The sequence below is a fragment of the Cyphomyrmex costatus genome, unplaced genomic scaffold, assembly GCF_001594065.2.
Source record: "Cyphomyrmex costatus isolate MS0001 unplaced genomic scaffold, Ccosl1.0 scaffold843, whole genome shotgun sequence".
NCBI classification, from domain to species: Eukaryota; Metazoa; Arthropoda; class Insecta; order Hymenoptera; family Formicidae; genus Cyphomyrmex; species Cyphomyrmex costatus.
Window position 1 is genome coordinate 235,108 of NW_017280423.1, and position 18,221 is coordinate 253,328.

The following is an 18,221-nucleotide window of genomic DNA, read 5'->3' on the forward strand; positions in this document are numbered from 1 at the left end:
ACCCAAAGGATTCCTAGTAGTCTTCAAGAGTAATACAATTCTATTGAAGCTTTATTGTATCATATTTATTTTTTAATACCTTTGTACATACACTGTGTGTTATATCTATCTGTTTACAGTGGCGTGCAAAAGTTTCCAGCCAATAACATTTTATATTTTAATTTGTAAAAAAAACCTCGATAAACAAATTTAATTATTAATCGGGTGTTAGTATAAGATGTAGGTAACAAAATATGTATTAACATCTATATAATAATAATAATTTTATTAGGCTCTTTTATAAATTAAGATACAAAGTGTTACAGGCCGGAAACTTTTGCACACTACTGTATATCAGCCTTGTTTCATCCACTCTTGGATATCTTCCAACTCTTTTCCACTCTACATGGTCTTTGAAAGGAAGGAATTTAACATTAAAACGCCACGCTTGCCATTGCGTGTTGGCGAGTGTGCATATATCTACTTATATATGGAATCTACAATATATAACGCCGAATCCGAACGGCTATGGCAAAGATATTCTTTCGGAGGTTTGCTATTGCCTTCTAATAAGTGGCGATCAAATAAAATTTGATGTTCTGGATGGATTTGAACGCTAAATCTGTAATAGGAAGCAGTCACGCTACTGCGCCATGATCTTTACTGTGTATCATATACATATACCATACAAGGTATATGTATATAATATTATCAGACAAATCTTAATTATGTCTAAGATATGCAACGCAAACATGATCATTCGTCTTTTCATTTCTAAGCAAGTCTTATTAGCTTTTTCACTTCATTAGCTTTTACAAAATTGTATATCCATAAATATGTACAGAAATAGATAAAATGTAATTAAATTTATAATTTTAATGTATTAATGTAAAAGTTTTAATACTATAATTACTACTATAAAGAAAAAACAATTTAATAATCACTTTGTGCGAAATAGAAGTCCAATATGTTTTACTATTTAACAGTTAAACAAACTTTTAAAATAATTATTTAAAAATATTAACTTTCTGGTATGTTTTTTATATGTATATACATATAATAATTACCATATTATTATTATCACAGGTTTAAAAATTATAAACTGATATAAGCTATGTTCGTTACTGGCTTCAGCAAAAAAATAAGAAGTATTAAGAAAATAAATTAGAGGTATCGCAGATTAGACAAAACTTGTACAACATATATTATATCATTTTATATGAAAAAGAATTTCAGACATTTTATCTATATGAGTAATATGTGTGTGTGCGACCACATCAATCAATTTGTACTTACAATGAAGAAACGGAATTTCCTCTTTCATTAGTTCGTATTATGCGGGTAAAAATTTTTTACTGTAAAAATTTAAATGAATAATTTCAGGTAATAATAATAATAATATTTCAGTGGTGCAATATATCTACAACGCCGCACCTTGTTATTTCACACACGTCTACTGTCCCTACAAACTTGTTCCCAAGGAAAAGTATCAATTGTAAGACCATCGAAGAGAGGCGCGCTTCGAGGGCATTGACATTGAACTTGGAATCCGGTTGTCGTAGTCTTCACATTTCTTCACGTTGCAAGTTTCAAAATGACGACCACCTGTTACTTGGTATAAGAGATGTTAAAAATTGCAAAAAGGTGCAGAATTAAATTTTAAAATTTGTCCTTTTCTATTAAAATATTAAAATGCTATAAGACGTTGTAAAACTAGATCTTAACATTGTTCTTCTTGTCTTCTTCTTTTTATTAACATTTTTTTATTATTATATACACGCTGCAAGATACGTTAGTATATTTCACTACAGGACGCAGGATTTTTTTGTTTTTAATATCTTTCGAATTTTGCAAGTTTTGAATATAGGAAAATGAAAAATATTATATGTAAGAACCATATGATGCTATAAGATTGTAAAAGTATACTAAATTACATTTTACTATAACTATTAATTTATGGAGTAAAATTATATAGTATTTTTTTTAACGTTAAAGTTCTTACATGATTAATCTTTCTTCTCTCCATGTTGAAGAAAAAAAAAGAAAGGAGATGAACTAAAACGTTCAGTTAAAAAAACATCTATACATACATATATCAAAAATTAACTGTTATACAATATAAGTATATAATAGATATATTATAGTATAATTTATATATTTTAACATTGAAGATGACCCAAGCGAGGTCGAAATGTCTGTTCATCAATTAATTGTTTATATAATGTTCGATGTATTTATTATATTCTTATTGTTTTAAATATATATATTTTTGACTCGTAGCCTTTATATTGTATCTAATTATTATAGTATATATATACAGAAGAATATAAATATATTTTTCGTAAACTTCAATTAAGATGTTATAAGTCAATTGTGATATCTAAATAAGATTTAATTAGATTTCGCTCATTTTTTTGCAATAAAAAGTATAAAGAAAAAACGGTCTAAATCGAGCGTTTAAAATAAGATTTTTTTAATAAAATTCTAGTTTGCAATGTTATAATACAACATAAAAATAAAATATATAAAATACCAAAAAATATAAAATAGATATGAAAAATAATATTAAATATTTCGAAACTCACAGGTTCTTCAGCGATTCTTATAGATGTAACAATGTCATAGTATGAAAGCATATAATCTTACTATCTAAGTGACATGGTGTGGTACAATTTATTCAAAGAAATTGATTCTCCTGTTTTTGTGTGAATATGGAAATTGTGTAATAAAATGTATGAAAACAGGAACATCTTATTACCCGATTTATAAGTGTTATAAATGATATATTTACATATAAATAAGATTTATATGTAAATATCATATTCGTTACTTTTAATAATTCTGAAAATTTTGTAATAAATAATAAAATAAATAGATAAAAATTTATTTTTTTCTCTCTCAGCTATTTGATATAAAAATTAATGTAAGACATCTGTGAAATATTTTCTATAATTTATAAGAACGATATAAGATGCTTAAAATATTCTTTTCTTTTTACTGTTTATATAACTCATATATTTTAAATGATTTTTTCAAGTTTTCATATAAACGTGCTATCATTTAAAAAAAAAAATTTACTTAACACGAATTGAAATAATTTGTAACATAAATATAAAAAACACATTATCCTATTGCTAATTTTCGGTTACATTTCCAAATCCTGTGTGACTGTGTTCGGAATTTAATTTCTCTTTTTCTTCTGACGCATACACCGATAAAATTCTCGTCCTTCAGCCACGAACAGTTCTTCCTTTCCCCGCTCTTCCTGTGTCATCGTATCCTCACCGCTTGTCCTTGCCTTCATCACGCGTTGCTATCGCCATATATAAGAAAGCGATGATCGGGAAGCGTTCGAAAGCGAAGATCACCTCGATCAGCACGTACAGTACACTAATAGACGTTACTTCTCACGGATCAGCAGTAAAACATCTCCGAGATGTTCGCTAGAGTCTCGTGGGTTGCTGTGACAATAATCGCGCTATTTTGCGTTTATACCTCACATGGTGAGTCATCATGTTTTTCTTTATTTTATTCTAGAAAATCGATTTATAGCACGCTACTTTCCTTTAAATGACAATTGTAATTTATTATTTGTACTATGTAGTAACGACACCTTTTATCTCCTTATGTGGAGCATAGGACGTCTATAGACCTCTTTTGTCCGAGGCCTATATTCGTTTCTCGAATCAGATAGTTTTTCTGATTTGTGGGTGATTAGTCCACAGAATATCATTTGTACTATGTAGTAAGTAAATATTTAGAAATTTTGTAAGAAAGTGTACACGCGTTATAAAATAATATTTGCTTGAAAATTTGAGAAATTGAAAATAAAAAAAAATGTTGATTTATGATTTATTAAAAATCGAGATAGAATATTTTATACATAAATTTTTATCCATAAATTTTGACCATCCTACATGGAATTTGAAGGGGTATTATTTATATCATTGAAAATGGCTCAAAGAGTAGCCGAAACGTTTGAATTTTGATTAAATTTATAATTATATTGTAATAAAGAATTTTAAACTCGCACTAACTACCGCAGTTTTTGACTCTCATTAGCCTGTTTGTTTATTGTTATTGATTTTATACATATATAATAAAATAGAATATTTTTTATCGAAAAATAATTAATTTTTATATCTGAAACAATTTTAAGTGATTTTAAAACGTTATAAGTCAATCTAGTTGATATTAAATATCTTAATTATTATGATTTTACTATAAGACGACCTTAAAATAAGAACAGATTATACCGGCCTTTGAGTATATATACATATATGAATATACAATATTATTTCATTCCTGATTTTTTTTTACAAAATTTATTAAAATTAAATTAAAATTTAAGTTAATGAAGAAGAAAAGGGCTGCGAGCCAAAAAAGTCCATTAACGTTTCGACCTCTATTAGGTCATTGTCAAATGCCAAAATTACGTCTAATAAAAGCAAAAGTAAAATTAAACGTAAAGTTAAAATATAAGCATCCAATAATTTTGTGTATTTTAAAAAGTTTTTATAATTACGAATTTGGAAATACACGTTTTGAAACACTTAATAATAAAAAAAATAATGGCTTAATTTCAAATATTAAAATTTATTTTACAAATTGACTGCTCATTTTCTATATTTTTTTAAAATTTTTATATTTATTTTTACATAAAGTGTTATAAATATTTAAGCGATATTTTATTAAACTTATGTTTCGTTATAAAGACAATAAACTTTTTTAATTAATTTGAAAAACAAAGATAGATCCGGCTACCGCTCATAGTTCCAGTAATTCTTATCAGCCGCCATGTATTATTAATAGCAGTCAGCATCTCGCGGAATTTTTTAAAAACATTTCTATATCCATGACCGCATCCCTGACGTATTGCACTGTTATATGCGCGATACGTCAATCAATCTCAAGAGAGTTTCCTATCTCTACAGGAAAGATTGATCTTTTCCTTTTACATTATTATAATAATATTAGAAATAACATTTATAATTTAAAATCTTATATGAAAGGAATAATATCTAATGAATAAGATAATATATACAATTTCTAATATGTATCTGTGTGTGTGTGTGTTATATACATGTAAAGAATTAAAAATTATATTTAATATACTCTTTTTCCCTTTTTTTTCAATCTTTAATCGTATCCCATAGTAAGAAATAATAATGAAATCGATATCGAATTAATATCTATTCGACGTCGATAATTCTATTGTCATTTCTCACTGGGATTGTGTATATTTTTTAACAATTACTGTGTAAAATTGAATTACGTACTATAATTACACATATCGTACCATTATAAATCCATTACAGTCTCCTATATAGCTTCATGTCATTTGATATATGTACTATATAGAAGTAATGTAAATTTGCAATCGATTTGGACGTTATAGTTAGTATTTTTAATGTTTTAACCTCATCATTCTTGATGATTAAGATAACAAAATCCAAATATAGAAAACATGTTTGATTACTTGTAAATGTCATTTGTATCTGCATTTCCTTTCTTCATATTCATATATTATTTTATTGTTTTCTTACATTATTGCAATAGCATCGCGATAATCAATTTTATTTGGGTTTCAATTATTACCGTAACAAATTTAGACAATATGAAATATCAATAATAATAATAATTAAAATTATAGAACAATGAAAAATGTATACTAAATGTAAATAATTAAAAATGGAATTGACATATACATATATTTAAAAAATTACTAATACATGTATTTTAAAAGAAATCTAAAAAAATACTAATTATGATAATTATATATCAATGAGCAGAATACTTTTATTTATCAACTAAATAAAATTTAATTGCAGACTTTGTGTATAAGAATAAATACGATTGTGTGCACAGAGAATGATTATTTTTCTTTTCCTCTTTTAAGTTTTCTTAAACACTCTCCAATTTATAATTCTTTACATATAGTTTATCATAAAAGATTGCTCTGTTGGGGTATTCGAAACTAGGTTCGATTCTTGCTATGATCATTTTTAGTCCTAAGTAAACTAACAATAAGTGAAAAGAAGAAATAATCGTTTCACACGCAATATCCACGCTATACACTCATAAGCTGTTGACCTTGAATTAAATTATACAGTTTTATTAAAACTATCGATTATAACAATGAAAAACCTAGCGGTATTGATTATAATATTCGTCGAGTAGCGATAGATTAAAAGATATAAAAAGGCCCTGACTTCATTAAACAAGCCGCTTCAGGCCGCTCCCAATCAGTCGGAGTTACAAGATGATCCATCTGTAATCTGGCTCAGAAAACGCAAATCGTTAGCTGGACCAAGTTCTGCATGAATTCATCGTCATTAACCATCCATATAGTATAATATAATTCCCCTTATCAAGGATAATAGACATTATATCCTTGACATGCATTACTATGCTGAAGTTTATTATATGAAGTTCATTATACAACACGTATTCTGTCATATTTATACGTATATTTCAAATCAAGTGTACAGAATGTATGAAATATATTTGATCATATATACATGTTGTAAATGTTAAATACAGATACAATTGTAATAATATAACCCGTATTATGGCGTATATTAAAGTATGGAATATTATCTGCAAGTGAACAGATTTTTGCGAATACAATATCAAATTCATTCAATAATACTGATGGAGAGACACTTTACGTTCTAAACCAATCACGTTCAACCTGCGGTTTAGCCTGTGAAAATCATGTTTTCTATGTTATATACAAACGAAATAAATATTATGAAACCCCGATCTTTTTGAAAATAATCCCCTGAAAATAATTAAAAGAAACTAGTAAATATGATAATCATTAAAATATGATAATCATTAAAATTAAAAAAGGTTGAAAATCATTGGACGGTTTAGTTTAAATAATTTGCTGACTTTAAATAATCCGTTATTTTGTAGTTATAACAAAGAAAAGACAATAAAGAAACGAATAAAAAGAAACTCGAATCACAAATGAAAGAAAAGGTTACACTATAGTTGCCATGGTCATCTTTGAACGAGTTGTAGTTTAAATTTATGAGCCTCGCGCGATTTAAGTTATATTTTTAACCATGACGCTGCAAAACAACCGCGCCCATGCGTATGATACATAAGCGTGTACAATGCGAGATATATGCATAGAATATACATAAGTGATATCAGATACCGAAAATGCCAATTCCATTATATATTGTATGGATCGATGTATCAAACAACTTTATATTTTTATTTGTAATGTCATAAGTGTTCTAAATAATCAATGAAAAATCGATAAGAACAGGCTGTAACGGTCAAGCTATAGATGGACTGGATGCTTCTATACAATTATGTGTGAATACTACGTATAAAAAACAAGCAACAATATAAAAGATGACAATATATCAAATTATTCCATAAATTTAAAAACAGAGAAACGTTTCGACTTTTACATAAGTCCTTTTCAATCTCATTAATATAATATATACATTAATATAAATTGTAACATTAAACCGAAATAATATGGTAAATCAATCAAATTATTGTCCATCAAGTCAGAAGTAAAAAGTAAGAAAATTGTTTCGCAAGCCGACTCAAGAAATTTATCTGCATCGTAATTCTAAATAAAACATCGATGCCTATTAAGAAATAAATTGAATAATTTAAATCAAAACTGAAAATATATATTAAAATTAATATTCCATTGCCAGAGATCCGGGTTCGACTGCCGGCCGAGATAATATTTTTCGCAATAAAGAATTAATTATTTACAGATTTTAATATGTCATTCAACATTATTAAGATTGATTCAATATTATTAAGATTGATTTAAAGATGCGCAAAGAGCATCAAAAATTGTTAGTATTAAATTAGTCAATTTAACTCGTGATTTTACTACGTTATAGTTTAGTATAGTGTTGCGTTTTAAGTCTGAAAAATTTGACGCGCAATTAAAAATCTACAAATCAACAAAATTTACACGCAATTTATATAGAAGTACCCGAGATCCAGCTTGACCTTTACATGTTCTCATTGGTTTTCATTGGTTTAAATTGTCACGGCCCAATAATAAGATTTGATACTGTTCTAAATAATGTTTTAAATGTTAATGCACGTTCACTCTTCTTATACATAGATTCGCGTAACATAAAAATTATTTAAAAAATCTGCAAGATAGAAAAAATTAATTTTTTCATGATCATTTTTATCGTTATTATTGTTATTATTATTGTTTAGATTATTAAGATGTATAATTATATATATATTATAAAATAAACAGTTATTTATATTTCATAATACATTCTAAAATAATTTATATACTAAAATGGCTGTATATGAACTTATCGCGCGCGCGACTTTTTAATAAATTACTTTGTTTATAATAAAATAATTAAAATGTTATAAAGGTAACTTTTTATAATATGATTACTAATGTTTAATTTCTATTTTTCGTTACAGCTCAAATTGTATCGCAGGTCTGTTTAGGCTGCATATGCGAAGTTAGTTCAGGATGTAATACCACTATCGGATGTAGTGAAGCTGTATGTGGACCCTTTGCCATAACATGGGGTTACTGGTCTGATGCTGGTAAACCAACTCTAAACAGCGAACCACTTAGTGACAGTGGTGGGTTATATTCTCTTATATAAATACACTGGTCAACAAAATTAACGCAACACCTCTGTTTCATTCTGTAAAAATAGGCAAATTTCAAGATAGAATAACTTAGTCAAAAATCGTCATATCGAGATGTTAAAAAAAAACATTTTATAGCTTGAAACCTCTACTTTTCAGATCGCTACTTTAAAAAACGGTCTCACGGAGATTTTATGAAGTTACACAAATATAAATGAAGATATATCAGATCTCAAAATTTTTTACGAAATTTTGCGGAGTTCCACGGGGCGAACTAAAAATTGTACGCAAATGCGATTTACCAATTTAAAGTCGTATACCAATTATAATATTGAGTACTAATTAATATTGAGTACAATAATTCTGTAATAATAACATACTATATATATAATATATAACAATGATTTCTTTTTTATTTCAGCTTATGCCAGATGCGTTAACGATCCTTACTGTGCTGCTGCTGCAGTACAGAACTATATGACCAAATTCGGTCACGTAAGTAATTTGATTTTTATATGAAGATTTCGGTTTATATACATTTTTGCCATAACATTCATATATCTAATCTATGTTAATAAAATAGGACTGTACTGGAAATGGAGTGATCGACTGTGAAGATTATTTGCGTATTCATCGACTTGGCGCAAATGGCTGCACTGGTACGCTTAATAGCAAATTTGAGAATAGATTCAAATTGTGTTTACGAACCTTCCAAAATCAATAATATACGTATATGATGTTATCATAATAATCGTTCATTAATTAATTATTATAATATAAATACATCCGCAATATTTATCCATCTTATATCTTTATTAAAAATTTTATGCACTTAGTTCATATCCTTATTAGCAAATAAGATATCTCCGTTTACGTTCTTTTTTATACTATTTAATTTATACATTTTATATATTATAAAATTCGAAGAAAATAAAAAGAACACTGATGAGTCAAGTTAGTTAGTCGTGTTAATATAATTCAAATTTCATAAGTGGATAATAAAATACATTTCGACCATAAATATAATCATCTTCAGTGAATAGATAAAACTTAAAAATAACAAATAAACATAAAAAAAAGAAAAACCTTGTATTCAAGATATACACATGCAAGTATTATACTGATACTTATTTTAATAAAAAAAAATGTGTCTATGTCTCTTAAACGCTTTAGGCCCAGCACCAATTTTGCACCAACACTTTTTGATTTTAAGCGACACTTAAAACTCTATCTATCTCGTTTTAAAGCCGAAAGGGAGACAGAGACAGAAACAGTTTAAGTTTCGTTTAAAATCGAAATCACGTTGGTGCAATCAGGCTTTAATCTATCACATTATGTAACGTGTATTACTTTTAATTTACCTAAATGTTTATGCTGCATGATTGTGTATGGTTAACACATAATAATATATATTATACATAACAATATGTCTTATTTACGCTATAAAAGCAGCGTAAAAAAAAATTTACAATAAAAGCTTTAAAAATTTAACAATAAAGTTTACTTCTGGACTCTTGAAATTCCAAAAATTCAGTTGTCAAAGGGCACATGAGAGTACGGCGTAGTTGTTATTACGCAAATCCAATAAAATCACAATTAATACCAAAAATGAACGACTTGAATTGGATTTTGTTTTTGTATCTTGTGAGGTATGTTTTACTTTAGATTGTCTTCAATTTTGTAATGATAAATGACTTAAATTATATTTTTAGAATTGGAACATCTCATCAAGCAATGTGATGTGACATACCTGACAAGGATTAACTATTATGTTGAATTGATGATTCAATTAATAATTGTATTAGCTGAGGAAGGTTCGAAATGAACCGAAACGTTCGAAATTTTGAATAAATTGATATTGAGGAAATCGATCAATTTTTATTGGATTTGCGTAACAACAACTACGCCGTACTCTCATTTGCCCTTTGACAACTAAATTTTTTAAAATTTAATACTTAGGATTTTTATTGATTCCGTCTTTTCATTATAAAATTTTCCTAAAACTTTACAAAATTTGAGTTTTTTCAAACTATTTATTCTCTTATTTCTTCAACAAAGTAACAAATATGTCACGAATAGAAAGAATCATTGTTCTAAAGTCTTCATTTCTTTCTTTATCTTTAATTTAACTTAATTCTATAAGCAAATTCACAGTTTCTTCATTTTATATAGACTTTTATACGTAAGAGCTTAATAGATTTATTTGTTAGGCTTACACTAGTATTTGTAAATAATAATTTGTTATTTAAATGCTACTCGATTGTTGTATAATAATATACAATTAATGTGCATTTATCAAACGAAGAAACATATATATATATATATATATATATATACATACGTTAAAAAAAGACAAAATTATCTTAATATGTAAATATTTCATGTTAGCACAAGGATGACAATTACATTATGTCAATTTACTTTAACATATTAAAGTTTAATCAATTTAATCATGTATTAAATAATACATATAAGCTATATAAAGTAAAGAGAAATGCACGTTTGGCAAATATTACTATCTATCAAAAAGAGAGCAAATATCTATTAAACTATTGAATGTCTATGAAATGAAGAAATTGAATTTAATGTATAATAGAATTCTTAGAATCTATTTTTCTGATATTCTAGGTCTGCAATGACTTGATGATATAATATATCGTTTAAAATGTAGTCTTTATATAACTATCAAGTATATGTAAGCTCAAATATATCATAATTATTTATATTGGATTTTAGCGATGACATGATTGTATTTTACGAAATTAATAAATATAATAATATTTTTATAAAATACTTCTTAGATAATTTTATAAGTTATTGTATTAAAATAGTTGTTGGATAAAACATATCTTTTTGTTTTTCTTAAAACTTTACATATCAGAAAGCTGTTTGAAGTTTTGAGAAAAAATCAACTTTTTTTCAACACATTTAATATTTAATAGGAATTGATAAAGGTATAAAGGATAGTAAGTATTACATATTAAAAATAATTCTAGATTATTTAAAACTTATTTGTAAAAAAGATATTATTAAGAAAATATTGTTAAATATATGTTAATATATGTTTAATAATTTCTTAATAAGTAATTATTCTAAGCTTTACATCAGATATATAATTGCAAGTATTGAATGGCTATAATAAACATTCATAAATAAATTTTTTTTTTAATCTGCAATTCTAAATATATGAATACATATTTAAAATTTTGAATGAATATAATTTGTAGCTCAATTAGAAATTTTTTATCTAGGCACACTGGATTGAATCTATTTAAAAAATTTTACAAATTTTTGATCTTTTCTTTCTTTTAATGTTTAAAAATGGAATAAAATGGAAATCTAATCGATTTTTTTTTGTTATAATTTCCTGTGATTTCATATCTTTACTGCTTTTTTATTATTCCGTTATTATCGCTGTATATGTATATATAAAAATAAGAAATGTAATAAAAAAACAATCATCGCAGAAACAACTCGAAAGAGCGGATTATCTACTATCAGTTGACTAACATTGACTATCATGTTTACACGACTTAACTTACGTCGAAGTTTTATAACATCGATGTTATGAAACTGACAAATCACAGTCATTCCATTCTTCAAAGAAACAATTATTATTGGATAGTTTTATAACATCGATATATAACTTCGGCGTATATCGAGCCGTGTAAACTTAGTCATAGTTCGTTAAAAAACGTTGCTCTTTGCGGATCAGCAGCAGTAGCAGCAGGATATTTTCAAGATGTTCCCGAGAATCTCATGGATTGCCATGGCAATACTCGTGTTATTTTGCGTTTATATCAACGGTGAGATATTAATGTTTCATTTTTTTTATAAAAAATAACAATTACAACACGTCTTTTTCTTCGACTGTGTATAAAAATTATAATTAAAAAATGGTACTATATTTAATGACTACAAATTTGATAAAAATTTACATGTTATACATCTAGAACAATAATTACATAAAAATAGAAGAAATTAACAATTTAAAAAACTTTTCAAAACTTTAAAAATTGAACTATAGATAATATGGTACAATTTCAAACTTACAGTATTCATTACATAATGTCATAATATACTTACCATGTTCAAAATATATCATAGTTATCCTATTACAAATATAGCATAATTGCTTTGCATAATTTCTGTTTGAATCTTTTCATATAATATGTATAAATATAAACCATATTTCAGTAATATAATAATATTGTTATTAAACTTACGCATAAATAAGCAACATTTTTTATCATATTCTAGTATTGCTGTTTCCAGAATTAAGTGCGTATTATCGTAGCTTATATTTAATAATATTTTCTAAAAATATTCATGATTTTATGTAATTCTATATAACTATATTTCTGGTAATACCTTGGTAAAAAATATTATAATACTTTTTAATTTTAAGAATTTTCCATATTTTAAATTTATGAAAATTTCTAAGAAAATTATCTTAAAAGTTTTCAGATTTTATAAGTATTTTCGAACATCACAGAATAAAAAATCTTAGAAATTTTAAAATATTTTCACATTTACGAATAAATTCTAAAGAAAATGTAGACTTTCTCAATACATACTTTTAAAAAATCACGGCATGTTCTCATCGATTTTCATTGGTTTAAATTCTCACGGTCTTATAAGATTTGTTATACATTTAAAAAACGTTTGAATTTATATAAAAAATCCGAAAAAATTTTTAAAAAGTTATAGTACTATATCTTATGGAGATTTTGAAAAAGTCTGAGATAAAAATATTCTAAAAAATTATACATTAAAAAAAAAGAAGAATTTTTGGAAAAGTTTTTATTAGAGAACTTATACTGCAGTTACACTAATCTTAATATACATATTAATAATTTCCGAATTTTTTGTTATATTACAGCTCAACTCATGTCGTTACTCTGCTTAGGCTGTTTATGCGAAGTTAGTACAGGATGTAATATCAATATTGGTTGTAACAACATGGTGTGTGGACCATTTTCGATAACAAAGTACTACTGGGAGGATGTTGGCAAACCACCTCCAATGGGTAACTCGAGCAATGATGACGACGGTTTGTTATTTTATACAAAATACTTTAAATATTTATTCCTAACTAATCATGAGTATAACTTTTACATAACATAGATATAATGATATATATTTTTTCTTTAGCGTTTCGCAATTGCGTTAATGATTTGTACTGTGCCGGTTATACGGTACAAGCCTATATGGCGAAACACAGTAAGGTAAAATCGATATTAAAATTTTGACGTACATATTACACATGTTACATGAGTCTTTGCGTAACTCTAATATGTTAACGTCAATTAAAGGACTGTAATGGAGATGGAGTAATCGACTGTGATGATTACGTACGTCTTCATCGACTTGGCTCAGCCGGCTGCAATAACTCGCTAAGCAGTGATTACGAGAATAAATACAAATTGTGTTTGCAAACCTTCGAACGCAAATAATAGATATATTTTTTATGTTGCATTTTAATAATAATAAGTCATATCGTAATATACATATATGTGTATCATATTATATTATATTATGATACACATAATGTAAAAAGTAGATATGTAAAAAAGGTTTAAATAAGAACAAAACTTATTTTTTTATGTAAATACAAACAAGATTTAGTGTTTGTACTAAATTGTTTCTAGTGTCATTGTTGCAATGATCGAAAAAATGGTACTGAGTACCGTCATGGATTGTAGAGATCACATAAGGAAAGAAGATGTTATATACATATATACATATATTTTATATTTAATATATATATCTTTATACGAAAAATGTATACACAGAGCTTTAAATAGTTTTATATATCTCATATAATTTTTATATTAAAAGCTGCAAAAGTTTAATATTTGTAATTTTACACTATGAAAAAATGCTATTGATTCAATTAAAATCTATATCACGGGCTGTCACTAACATAAGTAATTAATTCATGTATATTTTTATTGACAAAGGCTTTGATTATTGTTTTAATAATCAACGTCTTCGGTATCAATAAAAATATACATGAATTAATTACTTATGTCAGTGTGACAGCCCGTGATATAGATTTTAATTAAATCAACAGCATTTTTTCTCAGTGTAAGAAAGAGCAAAAAACAAAATTATATTTTTAACTTTAATTTTAAAACCTTTCTATCAAAATTTGTACAGAACTACTACATTAGAGAGAAAAATATAAAATAACATTCTATTAATGAAACGTATATATTTTTAAGCTTCGAAAATGTAACTTTAATATGAGCTTTTGAAATTAAAAACAATATCTAATAAAGAAACAAAAACAAGGCAGCCATTTCAAATAATTTTTCCTTTTCCCACGCATCCTGAATCATATCGTATCTATGTATATTGCTTCTCCTCACGCGGCTATACTATCGCTGTAAAAATGCAATCATCATCGATCAGGAAGTGCGGATTATCTCACACAACAATAACGTTATTTTTCACGGATCAGCAGCATATCAACATCTCCAAGATGTTTGCGAGAATCTCGTGGATTGCTGCAATAAAATTGTGCTGCTTTCCGTATATACTTTTGGTAAGCTATTTGGATTTTTTAATAAAAAATGTAGAAAAGTTGTATATAACAGGGGAATTTTTTTTTCAAATATATGAAAATTATGTAATTATAAATATATCATGCGATATATAAGTCTACATCTAGTCTAAAAACACAAAGTAAGAAAAAGTTATTTATTACAAAAACTATAATAATTAAAAGATATAAGAAGATGCAGGAAGGCATTATATAAATGTTATTACGAAAATTTGTTTATAACACTTTTGGCTCAAAGAATGCTTATAATCGGTTATTTGAATCAAGTTTGGCATATTAGTTTCCTGCCGTTGTAAATAAAGGATTTATAAAAGATTTACCTTCGCACAATAATTTGATAAAGTTTGCTCATAATAAAATAGTCTTTGTATTTCAAATGTGTGTGTGTGTGTGTGTGTGTGTGTGTGTGTGTGCGCGCGTGCGCGCATGTGTGTATGTATGTGTAGGTAACGTAGTTATACAATATTAAAATCTAAAAATTAGCAATGTACGAACATATACCAGTTATTGCGAGGAATATTACATGTACCAGTTATTGCGAGGAGGCTAAGGCCTCGGTAGTCTAATTAGAGGACACTTGCGCGTAAAGCAAGCGGGTTCGACTCCCGACCGAAGTAATATTTTTCACAATAAGAAGAATTATTTTCAGATTTATTATTTTCAGATTTTAATATAATTTAACATCGATATAAAATGCCAAAAAGAGCATCAATTAATTATTAAACTGTTAATCAATTTAATTTGTGATATAGTACTATCGGTATATAGTTTACTCTAGAAGCGGAGATATAATTTAATTCTTAAAATATATATTCACAAAATTGGCAGATTTCAAAGTGATTCCCTAATATTATTGTGCGTAGTGTATTTTGACAAAATATGAAAAATAAACATAATTATTACAAATATTTATGATGCTTCTTACGTTTGTGGAAAATATTTCAACAAATATTATTTGTCCTCAAAGAAGATGTAAAAGTAGGAAATTTATGTTTTTTGTGCAAATGGTGTATAAAATACACATGTAAGGGTGATTTAATATATGACAATTTATAATTTTTATTTATTTTTATGATATTGTTTATACATATGAATATAAATTATACATCGCGCGTGCATGCACATGAATACATATGTGTTCCATCTCACAGCATATATGTATACATTTATACATGTAATAATCGTATGTGCACGGACATGGTAAGTTTTGTAACGTCATAGTTAAAAATACAACTCAAACTAACTTATTGTGAAACTAAACCACTCGTTTATGGAGAGAACTATATATTGGGTGCTATGGCAAAATTTTTTTTTATTTGATTCATTGGGATAATATTTATTTATATATTATTTTTATTTTTTATTTGAATATAATAAAAATTATCTAAAATTATTCAAATTCTGCTAAAGCGGAATTTCCTTAGTATCATTAAATGAATATTGTATTTCGAGAATTGTTTTTTATTTGGAATATTAACATATTTCATTTTAAAATATCGTGTTTTACTCTTGGAAATATTTAAACAGTTAAAATACAATATGTGCAGTTATTTCGGATAACACAAAAATCAAAATACAAAACATTTTAAAAACATTTTTGCAGTTTTAATCTAAAAAATATTTTAAAATACGTCTAAATTTCAAAAACATCTTGTGACCCGATTTTTAGACTTTATATTATATTGTCTGGGATATTTTTATATGTTTATGTAATTTTAATATTAACAATATACTCAAAAATTTGATCTGTGTTACTGGTTACTATAACTACATTATAAACTAATACGAATACGAAGTCTATAATAGTCTAGCTTGGATCTTATTGTTAGTTACTTATATATATAATTTCGCGTGAATTTATATGTATGTGTAATCTTTCCAAACTGCGTAATTTATGGAAGACAGACAAAACATTTAAATGATAAAACAATTTTAGTTAATAAAAAATGTTGTGAGGCGATATGAAATGTTCTGGATACTTCACGTGAATGATGAAGGATTAATATAATAATTATTATATCTCTGTTATTGATCGTTACAGCTCAAAGAATATCGCAACAATGCATACGCTGCATATGTGAAGCTGCTTCAGAATGTAATATCTCTATAGGCTGTGACGGACCGGTATGTGGACCTTTTTATATAACAAAACAATATTGGATTGATGCTGGCAAACCAAATCTAAATGGCGGGCAAAGCGATAATAATGATGAAGGTGGAGAGTTGCTATTTTCATATAAAAAAATATTAAACATTACATATTTATTCAAAATAAATTTCATTTTCTATTTTTTAATACGTATAGCCGCATTTGTATATATGTATGTATATATTACACGCATAGTCGCATCATATTTAAAAAAAAAAGGAACACGATAAAATAACAATTAAATCAATCACGTGTTATAAAAGCGGAATTTCCTTAGTATCATTAAATGAATATTGTATTTCGAGAATTGTTTTTTATTTGGAATATTAACATATTTCATTTTAAAATATCGTGTTTTACTCTTGGAAATATTTAAACAGTTAAAATACAATATGTGCAGTTATTTCGGATAACACAAAAATCAAAATACAAAACATTTTAAAAACATTTTTGCAGTTTTAATCTAAAAAATATTTTAAAATACGTCTAAATTTCAAAAACATCTTGTGACCCGATTTTTAGACTTTATATTATATTGTCTGGGATATTTTTATATGTTTATGTAATTTTAATATTAACAATATACTCAAAAATTTGATCTGTGTTACTGGTTACTATAACTACATTATAAACTAATACGAATACGAAGTCTATAATAGTCTAGCTTGGATCTTATTGTTAGTTACTTATATATATAATTTCGCGTGAATTTATATGTATGTGTAATCTTTCCAAACTGCGTAATTTATGGAAGACAGACAAAACATTTAAATGATAAAACAATTTTAGTTAATAAAAAATGTTGTGAGGCGATATGAAATGTTCTGGATACTTCACGTGAATGATGAAGGATTAATATAATAATTATTATATCTCTGTTATTGATCGTTACAGCTCAAAGAATATCGCAAC

The 18,221-nt window shown here is 26.3% G+C and overlaps 1 protein-coding gene across 1 annotated transcript; it reads left to right on the forward strand.

Moving 5' to 3' along the window:
- The first annotated feature begins 3,346 nt into the window (after positions 1-3,346).
- On the forward strand, positions 3,347-14,048 carry LOC108781600 (uncharacterized). The gene is made up of 8 exons (XM_018549613.1): positions 3,347-3,482; positions 8,416-8,583; positions 9,014-9,087; positions 9,176-9,310; positions 12,335-12,398; positions 13,475-13,645; positions 13,747-13,820; positions 13,908-14,048. The coding sequence occupies exons 1-8, from the start codon at positions 3,416-3,418 to the stop codon at positions 14,046-14,048; spliced, it is 894 nt and encodes a 297-aa protein (XP_018405115.1). The 5' UTR covers positions 3,347-3,415.
- The last annotated feature ends 4,173 nt before the right edge of the window (positions 14,049-18,221 follow it).